The 14,208-nt window shown below is 33.6% G+C and overlaps 1 protein-coding gene across 1 annotated transcript in view; it reads right to left on the reverse strand.

Moving 5' to 3' along the window:
- Positions 1-14,208, reverse strand: part of MMS22L (MMS22-like, DNA repair protein) — a 92,262-nt gene that overhangs the window by 9,953 nt on the left and 68,101 nt on the right. Inside the window, exons 15-19 of the mRNA XM_004674069.2 lie at positions 13,386-13,579; positions 8,979-9,129; positions 6,793-6,944; positions 5,638-5,780; positions 2,857-3,016 (exon numbers count right to left, since the gene is read on the reverse strand). Of these exons, the coding sequence (XP_004674126.1) occupies positions 2,857-3,016; positions 5,638-5,780; positions 6,793-6,944; positions 8,979-9,129; positions 13,386-13,579 (800 nt within the window). The remainder of the gene's footprint in view (positions 1-2,856; positions 3,017-5,637; positions 5,781-6,792; positions 6,945-8,978; positions 9,130-13,385; positions 13,580-14,208) is intronic.

A 14,208-nucleotide genomic window follows, 5' to 3' on the forward strand; every position in this document is an offset into this window, starting at 1 on the left:
TTGTCTTTAACAAAGTAATTAAGAACAGATAAATAATTTCCATTAGAGTATACTATAGTTATTGAGTTTTCTTTACTGAAAAAAAAGAATATAAAAGGACCCCATTAAGTGCTGTGCAAAGAACAACAGTGGTATTATACTACATAAACGTTTATATTTTATTCCATTGTAGAAAGCAAAAAAGCTTATAAAATTCAGTCATTATAATTAAACAAAAAATTTTAATTCAAGTTCCGAAGGCAAACAAAAACATACTTATAAAAATGGTATATTTTATGTCAAAAAACCTCAACCAATAATCACTTCTGAAAAAAAAAAAAAACAAATAGCAACATCAATCTCCTGTTTGAAAGAAAATATAGTAATCAATCATAAAGAAACACAATGCTCACTTAGCAATATTTTAAATAATGTTGGCTTGCTCCTCATTTTTCCAGTAGGTGGAAATGACAGTGGTGTAAGAAGAGCTCACATTCTAACTAATATTAATATACCTGTAAGAGCAACTGTCATTACCATTAACATTTAAAATGATTCTGCTCATTCTCAGGAGTCACATAAGTTTTGGATTAATAGCAGGAGCCTCCAACCAAAAGTGCATCATCTACTCTTGCATTGATCAAAGTCCTTTGTTGAAGACCTTACATTTTATGAAGCTCATAGAGAGGAGAAACAATGTTTTACTGAAATATAAGACTCATTTTCTTTTAAGTGTAAGCAAAGAACACTGAACTATGTGGTATTAAAAATTCAAAGAGAAAAAAAATTCAAAGAGAACAAATTTTTAAAGTAAAACAATTCAGGAAAGGTTTAAATATATACAGTAGCTTTGTTAAAATGCAAGTATTTCTTTGGGCAATCAACATTATTTATTTACTGATAAGGCAGAGGATACAGAAAAATAGTATGGAACTACAATGGAAAGAAAACTGAACAAACTATAAGTACTTATTTTCAACAATATGTATAATGTATATCTTTAAAAGAAGAGGATCAGGATCATTAAAAAGTATATGTGAAATATTTATAGTTGGAAAGTAACTTTCCTCACTTAGGGATATTAGAGAATATATTTTGTACTATTAGCTATGTTTATGAAAATGTTAAATTCCAGAAATATTTATTTAGTATATACCATTGCCTACATTTTAACTGATGTATCTGCCATTCTCAAACCCACTGCCTGATAGATACTCAGTAAGTATTCTTCTTGTTCAAAGTACAATATGGTGAGAGGAATAAAAAATAGATATGGCCACCCATGAGCAGTTTAGAACTTAATATGGGCATGCCAAATACAACTAATTATAATTAACAGCAAACTACAGAAAATGCTGTAAGAGGGCAGAGGAAGGAAAGGAGAGCATGCCACCTGGGGTATGAAAAAGTGGGGATATTTGAGTTAGGAACTGCAGGGTCATGGGTAAAATACAACTACAAACATAAAAGGCAAGTGAGCCACAGTTAGAACTGGTAAGGTATGTTAAAGCACCGCAATGGTTCTCTTTCCTGCCAATTGACATGATACTAATCTTCATGCGCTGAAAACAAGATCAGACTCTCCAAGTTTATACTTTCTCTTTCTCTGCACTTTTCTAGACTTTTAATAGAAGACAGTCACTTACATATTTCTAACTTCTAATGTGCATGTAGGCAATCCTGTAGCAGCTTACTTATTCTGTATCTCTGCTTTCTAGACAAAAGAAAAGAATACAGATCTACTTGCCACTGAGTCAAAACTTAACCATAAAACAAAACAAAAAAGGCTCCAAGCTTTACAATAGAAGAATTTTGCATTGAGTCTGTATATCACCAATCCAAATGATTTTGTAGTTCTTGATAAGACTATCATATCTTTTACTAAAGAAAAATACCCTGAAATTATACATCTAGTTTGATACAAGCCTATCAGAGCTACAATACTTGTTAGTCTACATTTTATGGTATTAAATTTATAATCAATTTTCTCATGTTTTTCTCTGAAAGTAAGAAGCATGAATTGCTACTATCACTTCTACTACATTCTCTACATCATCCATGTTTACAAATTCCTCATTCTCCTTTATCTTTCACAACAAAGATAAAAAGTTTCTGACAGCCCAAATCAGGTTTATTCATATGTTCACAAGATCAAAGGAACAGATAGAAGATTTTAGCTACAGAGAAATAGACCAAAAAACCCTCAAAACTTAAATTCTATTTAAAACTTTTAAGGAAATCCTTCTCACTTCCTTTTATGCAATTCCTGATTTTTGTTTGCAGCATGGTTTTAATGAACAAAGATATTCAAATTACTGAAGGATTGACTTCCTAAGAAGGATGAACTCTAAGAGGGACGAACTCTGTCATTACAAAACAGAGTAAAAGACTGCTTTTTGAAAGTAGAAAGCATAGTACTGTGAGAAACAAGATTTGAAGCATAAATATCTTTAGTACTGTAATGAATCCTTTCTGACCTCCTTCACATAGAAAAGACAAAAAAGATTTAAGTCATAGTTTTCTTATGTTTTAAATTCTAATAACATATGGATAAATATTAAAAAATATTTTAATTATCTAATATTTACAATATAAATGATCCAAAACAGACTACTGACATCAAATTGTTGTTGGTCTATTTTCTGTATTGAATATTAATTTTATAGCAATACAAGCATAGCCAGAAAAGTCAAGACAGGAGGTGGAGTATGACAGATTCACTGAAAGCCAACATGAATTATTTTAAACAAAATTACTGTCTTTCAGATTATTCTGATTATAAAGAAAATAGAGATTTAGCCAGAGTATTAGTATATTCCCATCCACCATGAGCATACATGTTCAACCTAAGGAAATTTTAATGTCAGGAATACATACCCATCATCCTGTAAGTCAGCTGCAGTCCTGCACTGGAAATCTTTTTCCCCAAATAAGGTTTTATATATTTTAGTATTTCACCAAGATATTCTAAAGACTTTGTGACCATGGCAGATTTATCAGAAAGTGTCTGCAGATTACTGTAAGTTACACCAACAGCCTATAAATGACAGAAAACATGATTTAGCTTTCAAAGGTTTATACAATATAGACTTTGGAAAATAAAGTAGTAAATACTTCTCTTTCTCTACACACATACACTTCTTACACTTCATTCTTAATTTTCCAATGTATGTCACAGCAATTACATGTTAGTAAAAAGAATTAAAACTTGCACTTTATAATTTAGTATAAGTTAAATGAAGAATACAAAATAATTTCATCCGTAATTATTTATAGATTCAGTAAAATATTATGAAAACATACATGGAAATTACTGATATACAAGAATCTTATAACCAAATCACATGATTTTCAAACAGACTGTCTCATCACATTTCTTGTATACAATTGGGAATTCCAAATTTGCCATTCCTCAAGAAATGCCTACAAGTATGGTTACCGCATTCTTACAAGTAAGGTCTCCATTACTAAAGTTCAGCTTTGTGGGATGATTTTTTTTTTCCTAGAAAATTTTCACTATGAGTATTATGAGCTACTAGATGCCAGTAAACTTTCTGAGAGGAAAGTGCAATGAGGCACAAAGGGTAGAGAGGGCAGAATGAGGAGGTGGTAAGAGAGAATGTGAGGCGCGCCCTCTGCGTGGCACTGCATCACGAAGCTGGTGCTTAAGTGCCAGTTCTATGCCTCGCCCCTCGCTCCACATGGCACAGCAGACCTCTCCTGATCGGCACTGCTCTCCTCAGCAGTGCACTCTATCAATCTGCCTGTTCTGCTTCTCACTCTGTCTCTGGTGAAATTTCTCACTGTCCTTGCACCTCTGGCCTGTACTCCAAATATGTATGCATAAATAAATAAAATCCTAAAAGAAAAACGTGAGACAAGCGAATAAAAGAAGAATGAAATGGGATGAAGAAGAAAGGAAATAAATGAGAGTAAGCTGAGCAATGGTGAGACTAGGCAAGAGCTGACAAATCGAAAAAGAATCACAAGAAGATTTGAGAAGAGAAAAAGTTTTCTTTATTGGGAACATGAACTGGATTGCAATGACTGAAACTGACCATAAACGATACTAATATGTGTAAGTAAGTGATTTTTCTCTGCAGGTCTCAGCAGGTAAGAAAAAAAAAGAAAACAAATGGTTGTACTAATGTTGGTTGAAGTCCAACCAAAGGATAAAATATGGAAGACTGTGAAAACACTAGTGATAATATTTGAAATGAGTCGCCACAGAAGTCTAATTAAGGTAGAAAGAAAGGAAATGAGAACTTAAGTGAAGTTGTGCTTGAAGGAGTACAAGGTCATATGGAGGTGGCAATAGCCAAAGATTCTTAGGTGTTCCAGCTTATTCCAGGCTAAGGTTTAGTCATGGGAGAAGGTAGATGAAGTAGAAGAGCAGAGCAATACTGAAAAACTATTAGCAAAGCTTTGAAATGAAGGCTGAGGATAAATTATCCCTGGTAATTAATTTGATCAAATCAGAACTACTTAAAAATGTAAAAAGCCTCCACACTGTTTACAAGATAAAATCCAAACTTTTTATGCTGAGGTGCTCTGAATTTTTAACCTATGATTAATCAACTAATTGGCACAAGTATATATAACCCTATGTATACTGTATATTCTTAGACAAGTAAAAGTAACCTAAGATCATGTACTACTTTTATGATTTTTCCATTCCCTAAGAAATACTAGCATAATACAATATAGCATTTGGCAAACAACTATTATTTACTGAGTGATGAAAGAGTGATTAATTTGGACTGGATTATATTAGAGTTGTGATTCTACTTTCCTTTCTTGTCCAATATGACTCCCAGCATATCACAAATATCTAATTCATCACAGGTTGAGATCCAAACAACTGAGCGAAAGACTCAACAGAAATGTGCATTTTACAACTATTATTATTATTAGGATTTATGTGACATCTATGTCATACAGTTGTCTTTAATGAAAGTTCACATTTACAAAAAGAGCTTCGTGGTTGGAAATACTTTTACTGTTGTTAATACCATTGACTTTGTGGGGAAAATAAAAGAACTTTTAAGTAGGAGTAGCTTACAAAAACACTAGTTCAAACACAATAATAACTTCAGTTATGCTCACAAGATAGATTTCTCACAAAAATAATAATTAAAAATCAATGCTGAATAAGACTATAATTATGGAGCAAAACAAATAGATTGGATTTTAAGTTCATAAGTTATAGTATGATATGAAATAGTTGGTTCTTACGCTGAATGGACTAAAACTTTATTGTAATAGCCATAGTTTGCTACAAGGTGGTAACATTAACTTGAAACTATTATGGACCATGTACAAGCAAATTTAGTTCTCAAGTAATTCAGGAATTTTGTTATCTAGCAATTTCAACAATAAGATAAAATTACAATTTAGGTAAACCTGAAAGGCTTTTATGTAGCATGTTTTATTCTTACCATTTTTCATTAAATGAAATTATTCTGTTGTCTTAAGAGTAAATTGTACTGGAGTTTAGAGTAACCATTTTATTCTTTCAGAATTTTACAGTCACAGGCAATCAATAATATAATTCAATTTAAAAGAATTCGTATGATCGAAAAACTTATCAAAACTCAAGATTTTTTTGAAAAATAAGTGTAAGTGATCTGGAAAATTATATTAACAAATGAGAATTACCTCAAAGAATAGAGCAAGTGCTTTTTGAGGGTCTTCTGGTATGGATAAACATTCAACTTGAGATTTTGAGAAAATATTCTTTACTTCTGAGAGTTTAAATAGCAACCTTGTCAGTTCAGTCAGTTGATCCACATAGTCTTTCTCTGTTAAAATAATATGTGTTTGTTTCACACACACACACAGATGAGAGAACAGGGAATATAATATTATTTATGACATGCTTTTCTTTTAAAATTCAAATTTCCACATAATTAAAAATTTTGAAATATTTTTTCCACTAAGTAAGGATTTTACTTAAAAACAAACCTTTCTTGTGAACATGCTAGATGCAAAAGTATACATGCTAACTATGCAGGTAAAGTCAATTGATACGACTATGTATCAAAAATATCTGAAGCATTTTTTCAGTATAGATTTTGTGTGATTTGTACGTGGACATAAACAATAGGTTTAGAAAAAGTCATATTCTATAGAACACCAGACTCTAAGAGAAATTAAAAAAAAGGCCCTCTCTGGTGGCACAACAGGTTAGGACGCAGCATTACAAGCTGGCTGCAGCTGCTCCAGTGAGTTCTAGCCCTGCCTGCCCTGGTGATCCATGTGATGTAGCAGACCTCTCCTGACCTGCCTGCTGCTCCCCTCAGCAGTGTACTTCGTCGATCTGCCGCACTCTGTCTCTGGTGAAGACTCTCACCACCCCTGCACCTCTGGCTAGTACCCCAGTTCAGTATGAATGAATGAATAAATAAATAAATAAAGTACAAGTATCATTCAGGGACTAATAGAGCAGAGAAAGGCAGAATAACATAAAATTAGGGGGAAAAGTCACTTTTAATTGGCTATTTTTATTTTTAGAATGTTCACAGAATGATATCTAGTTCTTAGTAATCATTTTCACCTTTAACAATGATCAGTTACTTCAAGGTAAAAAAAAAAAAAAAAAAAGCCTGTCATTTGAAAGTAAGTTTTGGTGCTAGTTTTTCCTTTATAGAAGACAGACCTGTTATATATACAGTAGCAAAAAAATATCAAGAAAAAAGAAGCTAAAAAGGGAGCAAACTTCTGTTTTGATTCAAATAAATTTTCTGTTAATTAACATAACAAAACAGGAAATATTAAACAGAATTAGCTATCTATAGAAAGCAAAATACTTACCAACTGCCTGTTCAGGGTTTATATCAATGTACAAATCATCAGTAGCATTGAGGCTTTTCACATACATTTGCAAAATACAGCGTATCCACGATCTTACAGTTAAGGCTTGAAAGGATACACAGTTTGAATGAGAAAGTGCTTCACATAACACGCTGTAAAAATAAGTTGGTGGGCATTAAAAATAAAAGCAAAAACAACACAACCTTTTCAATATGTTCCCTGAGTATTAAGTTTTCTGAAATAAAGAAAAACATTCTAACATTCCCAAACTCATTGCTCACTATTTTACAGACTTATATTGCTGAAAATAAATACTACAGATACACACAAAAAGGTTTTAAATATTCGTCCATTTATAATATTCAATTTTTTTGATCTACTTCCTTTTATTTGCATTTATCTTATTTTTTTATTTTTAAAATTTATCTATTTTAATACTGTAATAGTTTATTTTGACAGCATTTTGTGCCTTTTTCCATTTCAATTGTAATCCCCGTGGGCTTCCCTTCACCAAATCACCTGTGTGCCATCACCATAATCCAACCTACTTCCCTCACGCCCCCACATTTTTGATCTCATTCCCCGTTCCACCCCCATATAATACTCAAATTTTTATTTTCCTTTTCCTACTTACAGTATGTATATAGGCTTATGCTAAAGAAAGATGTAAAAATAAAAAAAAACATAGTTGAAAACAAAGTCCAGATATGATCGCAGAATTGATGCCACTAGAGGAGAAGAAAATGGAAACTAGTGGGGCAGGGGGGCCCAACAATGTAAGATAAAGGGAAAAAAAAGGTACCCTGGGAAAAGGGAGTGTGTTAAATGCTCCATCTGAGGGGTGAACCTATTCTTCTGAATCATATACAGTGATATCAAAGTTACCTGAAATAACTAAAATTTTAAAAAACAAAACTGACATCAGTGTTAGCTCCCCTCTCCAAGATCAGACAAGTACACCTGCAGAGTCAGCAGTGCAGATGATACCTTGTTTTACTTAAATGTACTTCTTGCTGCACAGTTCTGCTGCTTTTGGTGAATTTTTAATAATTTATGCTTACTTTAAAATATGTGGTTAAAATGGGAAAAGTGAGAAGGGGCTTATAACTAGCAAGGTGAGATAATAGTGAAAGAAATGGCATCTAACTAAACAGTGGCCCTGGTAAGCAATCACGGCAATGTATGTCAGAAAAAAGGCAAAGTACATGTCTATGTGGGTCTCCAGAACAAGCCTTTCCCCATCCTTCCTCTTCTGTTCTCCTGCCCCACAGGCAGTCATCTTTAAACATACTTCATACAGAATTCCAAAATAACACCTATTTATTTAACTGTTATTAGCATACTGTATTATTTTCAAAAAAAAATTAAATTTTATCCAAAGTGGCTAGCAAATAATAAAATGATTGTTACTACTATCAAATGTTCAATCAAGAAAGGATCTTAAAGTAAACAAACTTTACAACCTAAAGTCCGTAAGAAATGACTTACTGAACTTAGTGGTGAACTTAATTTTTCATAACACACATGTTGATTTTTACTGCTGCACACCTGAAACTTACTAACTTCATTTTTACTGCCTAATAGCTTGGAGAAGAAAGCTAGTGATCTCTTAGGTTTGTATATTTATTTTATTTTCTCTCATCTTGACATCTTACTCAAATCATCTGAATACACTATTCCTATTTTAACTTTATTTACTGTGTATTTTTTTTTTTTCTATTGAAGTTCCTTAAGATCTCTTATACAATGTGGCAGGAAATATGTACAGATAATAAAAGCAACATGTAGGGAACTGAAGTATCTTATTCACGATCACAGAGGCTGAGTCAAATCTTTAAAAATGTAGCTGTGGAAGAAAGTTGTTGTTTAATCTAAAACTATAATATCACAGTGTCTTACAGATTCAGCAATATTAATTGTTTAATGTCTGTCACAATGGTGAGTGCAGAAAGGTCATTTCAGGAGGAAAATAAAACAGTCCTACCAAGCAGTATTTTTCTTTTTATTTTTAAAGCCACTGAACATTTGGTTATTTTTCCTACTATTACTACTGTCAAAATGCTGGATGCATTCAAAAGCAAAACTGTGAAAGTGAGAACACACCTAGTAAATATAAGCTTTTACTTGTGAAAGTTCTAATTTTCCTATAGTTTACACATATGCATACCTGAAATAAAATTACTTACCTGTTTTGTAGGAAATGACTTAAATATCTTGCTACAACTTCAGGCCAGATGTTATCATCCCAACCAAAAAGTTGTATCATTGATATAACTGGCTGAGGTTGAAGATCTGATGGAGCTGTGCTCGGCATGTCCATTGCCAGCAAAGTGAAGTCTAGATTTAAATGAGAGAAATTTGTGGTAGTCAATTTTTAAAAACATTTCTCCTTTCAGAATTATATCAACAGGAATAAGTAAATAATAAAATTCAGCACTAAAAAACAAAATGTCACATTCAGAAATGTAGGGCTAATAGAAAGCTGGAATTGAATTAAAATTCATATTGTCAAAGGAATTTCTGTAGAGATCATCTAGATCGCCAAGAAAAGATCTAGAATAAATTATAAATTCTAAGCCTGGTGTTTCTGCTAATGTCTCTCTATCATTCAAAAGACCCATTTAAAATGTTATTTCTAGCATTTACCCTTTTCCAATCAGGCTAGTTTACTTGCCACAGGTAAGAGTTCACTCCTCTCTCAGATATGGAACCTTCTCCTTAGCTTAAATAGTGATCTACAATCAATGTTACTTTGCTTCCTTCAGAAGTCACTATGTCTAAGAAGTAAAATTCCTTACTTAATCACATTAAACAAATATACTTTTATCTGTGACTTTCTGGGACTTCTCCAACTTGATTTGTACTATTTTAATCTTTTTTTTTTTAAAAAGATTTATTTATTTATGCATACAGAACTGGGGTACAGGCTAGACATGTGGGGGGTGAGAGGATTCACCAGAGACAGAGTAGGGAACGGAACAGGCAAATGTACTGAAATCCACTGCTCAAGGGAGTAGCAGCAGGCGGGTCAGAGGAGGTCTACCATGTCATGTAGGTCACCTCCCTGGTATGGAACCGAACTCGTGCTGCAGTGGCTGCAGATTGCTTCATAGTGCTTTAACCCATTGCACCACCAGGGAGGGCCCTTTAATCTATTTTTCTAAATAAACTGTGTATTAAGCTTTGCCTCCTGTACAGCTCCCGTAGGTGGCTGTTTATTCTTACACTCCTTGCATACTGTACTTGACCTACAGATAAAGTGAATCCTTTGTTCATGGTGCTACTTCTAGACCATTTTCCTTCTTTCTGTCTCAAACTTCTGGCTTTGAATCTCCTATCATTAGATTACATTAATCACAAACTCTCCTACTGCATTCAGCTTCTAACTGCTAGCTCAGCCCTGCTCATTTCTCGAAGATTGCAGCTTACAGTTATTATAACAGCTAACTCCTGTCCCAATCCACGATGCTTTTGCTTCCAATACACTATCAGTTTCTGGAACTTCTCTTTCCAGAAGTTCTACCTTTTCCCCTGTTCCACCCCTGTATCTTCATGCCTTTCTCCTCCATTTAGGCAGCATGATTGCATGGTCCATTATACTCGTTTGTGCACACCTTCAACTACCTCACTTTATGTATGATTTGTTGTACTTGCCTGGAAAAAACCCCATCTGTTTAATTCCAGCTCTAGATCTTCTCTCCATATGCACCTGTACCACTATAAATGGCTGGAGAACAACCTGCTGACTGATCTCATTTTAAGTTTGACTACAAACTTTATATGGGTCCTTAGAGCCAGCTGGCATTCCCACTACCTTTCTCTACTTCATTTGATATTTTACTCTTCTCTCCTTTCTCTTGCCACCAGCATCTCTCCTCTCCATCTTCTTTCAGGTAATGAAAGTGACCCAATCACTCACTACACCAGAGAGTAGTAAGAAACATGACAGAACTACCAGAAGCTGCACCTCATCTACCCAGCGATCTCCATCCAGGTGCATTTACCGTGGCTGTTCTTCCCCTACCCCAGGCCAGGTCCTCTATGGGGATCCATTAAAGGCTTGAAATGCAGGTGATGCTGTTGCATCCTTATTTTCCCTCACTCTAGAACATACCTGCTAATATTGTAAATATGCTAAAATATCTTCAAATTATTAATAGAAAATCTCTAACTTCACTCCCCACTCAGCTACCATCCCAACTTTTATTTGAAACTCAAAAAAGATCAATCTCCATCTGTAGACTGCAATTCCTTCTCACATTTTCTCTTGACTCATCTTAATCAGGTCTTTTCAGCTATTATTACGCTAAAACTGCTTTTCAGGATCATCAATGACTAACTCCTACCCTTTACCCTGCTTATTAAAAACAATGACTAACTTTCAGGACTTTTACTTTACCCATAATAGCAGGCTAGCTACGGATCAGGCTTCTTCCTTGAAATACTCTTTCATTTACTGCTAAGGTTCCATGATTTCTTTGATTCCTTCTTACCTCATGGATACTCCTCTATAATCTTTTATGATTCCTCTTTATCTTAGAAATCTGAGCCTGTGAATATCCTAGAGACTAGTACTCAAAGCTTTTCTCTTCCACCAATACTGACTATTGTAGTCTCATTCAGTTTATTGCTTTAATAAAGACTATATAGTATAGTTTCCAAATTTAAATCTCTAGGTTAGACCTTTTCCCTGAATCCCTATCTTATTATGCAAGACTAACATCTTTAAGTGGATTTTGATGCATATCTAAAAAAAAAATTCAACAATACAATCTTAGTTTTCTGCTATAAAATCACATCTGTCACAGTCTTCCTTATTCAGAAAGTGGGGAATACTTTATTTTGCTTACTATCTATACCCAATTAGAAAAATTTACCTCCTCTACCTTCAAAATGCTTTCTTTACCTTCCGATATGTAATCTAACCATTTCTTACCACCTTGACCCAAGCTGCACATTACTGGAGGGATGTAACAGTTGCCTAACTGGCACACTGTTTTCCTCATGGCCTCCTTATTTCCTATTCTCAGTATAGCAGCAGACGGAATTCCTCTGCTCAAAACTTTCCAACTTGTCTCTACAAAATCAAACTTCTTTAAAATTGTATATAAGGCAGAACACAAACTAGCTCTCACATTTGGTCACATTTCTCACTATTCTCTTTTTCCTACTTTACATAACCTTTAATGGTTTCCCTAGTGTTCCTTAAAGACACCAGATATGCTCTGGTCTTGATTTCTGCTCAGCATTGGGCTCTCTTTGCTCAGGCTTTCCTAATAGCTGATAGTTCCATTTAAAATTACAACCTGCCCCTGACATTCCCTATTCCCTTCTATATATTTGCTTTTCTCCAAAACACTTAACACCATCTAACATGTTACACATTTTATGCATGTATTTATTATCCTTTCCCCACATCACACAATAAATTCCATGAGAACATGAAGCACATACGTAAGAAGAAAAATTGTAGTTTTCTGCTGCCCCGCTCCTACCTGGCACATCCCTAATGGCAATAAAAGTGGGTATGCAATGACTTTTTTAATGCAGGAAATTTTTCCCTTCCAACCATCAAGCCTGTAGTGCAAAATGTACAACATACTCACACACAGTTTGCTTTAAATATACCATTTACTTTCAGCACTTAGGACAATGACTAAACTTTTACAATATCATTTTGTTCAGTGACTGGGAGTTGAAATGATGAATGGAAGAAAGATAAGTCATATCAGCTAGTAATGACTGCTTTGGTTAAGTTGACTGAATATCAATATTTATCTTCATAGACATTATAGTAGTTGGAAAACCATTGCTGTGTCACAATTCTTCAATCTATCATTGTAGAAGTCTTAATTATGGAAGTGCTACCAGAATTCAAGATCTTTGAATTCCTCAGTCTTTTATGTAGTGCTTTTATCTCAGCTTTCCTCACTTAAACCATGGTAAAATAACCATGGTTAGAGGTTAAGTTTTTAAAACTATTACATTTAAATACATTAAATCCCTTCATATAAATTGCATTTAAAAACACGCATTCACCATATTGCTTTGTCTATTCCAGTATATCTAACCATATACTGGGTAAAATGTTCCCTTGAGAATGCTACTGGCTTTTTGTTAAGGATATGTTCATAGATTAATAATCAAGTTAAGCAAAAAACTGCAACCTAAAATAAAATCCAGAAGTCAGGAAAAAAGCATTCTATATGTTAAACATATTCTGATTTTAAAAGTTTTTGAAACAGAATTCATGCTATACTCTTTGTTTTTTATATAAGTAGTTTAATTTTATATCTAGATATCTGCACATACAATTTGAAAATAAACTACTTGACCAGAAACTATCAAATTTCCCAATATTGCATTCATAGGAAGCACTTAATATATTAAAAATTATTTCTTTTTAACAAAACATCACGCAATTTTTACCTTTACTGAGAGGAAAATGATAAACAAATTGAAGGAGCCTAATTTAAAAATATGTAATTCCTAAACTTGGTTGTCAAAATAACAGTCTGTTAAGAAGCAAACACAAGAAAAAAATAATGGATTTTGCAAAGGGAGAACCTATTTAGCAAATTAACAACACTGACCAGCCGCTGCATCTGCAAGTTGTGAGAGCGGTACAATCTGTGACATTCTCTGACTCTTCAAAAATGAAAAGAAATGTTTCCACAGGGCACTGGCAGCTGCAGCAAGGTGGCGCTCTTTAGCTGATAATGAAGACTGTACAATCAGGTTTCCATTCGCCCTTTGAAGTTCTTGACACAATTGTTGATGCATACTCCTGAAAAGAAATAAAAATATAGCTAACACCTAACAAATGCTTACAAAAATGTTTGAATACATCTGGGGTTTTTAGTGTTTATACCATATAAAAACTGAAGGGCCATTTTATATAATTAAAACCTTTATGCCATGACATTCTGCATTTCTGGTTACTTGATGGATGAATGATGGCATATTAAGCACCATAAAGTTAATGTTAATTACTAATGTCAACCATTAATTATATGCTTTTTAATATGTCAGATCCAAATGAGAAACAGGCAGCTTCAGATTGAAGGTCTACATTTTGCAACTCACTATGACAACTGATTTTACTTATATTCTAGACATGAAAACAAGTTTTTAAACCATTCTCTCCTGAGAGCTTTAGGATGTGGATGTGCCAAGAGGTAAGCTGCACCTGGCCTATGTGTGGTATTTTAAATGAAATAATTTTCTTATTTAGTAAAAAATGATAAAAAGTATTTTTGCCATAAAATAATAATATATGAATTTAATACTGCCCCCAATTTTGATTCATCTACTTACCTTCTGTTCGTAACTGACCTGAAAATTTAGATATCTCTAGACCTTAACAGAAACAGTAAGAGGGGGAATACTAAGATTTTCCTAGTAATCTGGAATAGA

This window comes from Condylura cristata, unplaced genomic scaffold, assembly GCF_000260355.1.
Source record: "Condylura cristata isolate star-nosed mole 26May11 unplaced genomic scaffold, ConCri1.0 scaffold00001, whole genome shotgun sequence".
NCBI lineage: Eukaryota > Metazoa > Chordata > Mammalia > Eulipotyphla > Talpidae > Condylura > Condylura cristata.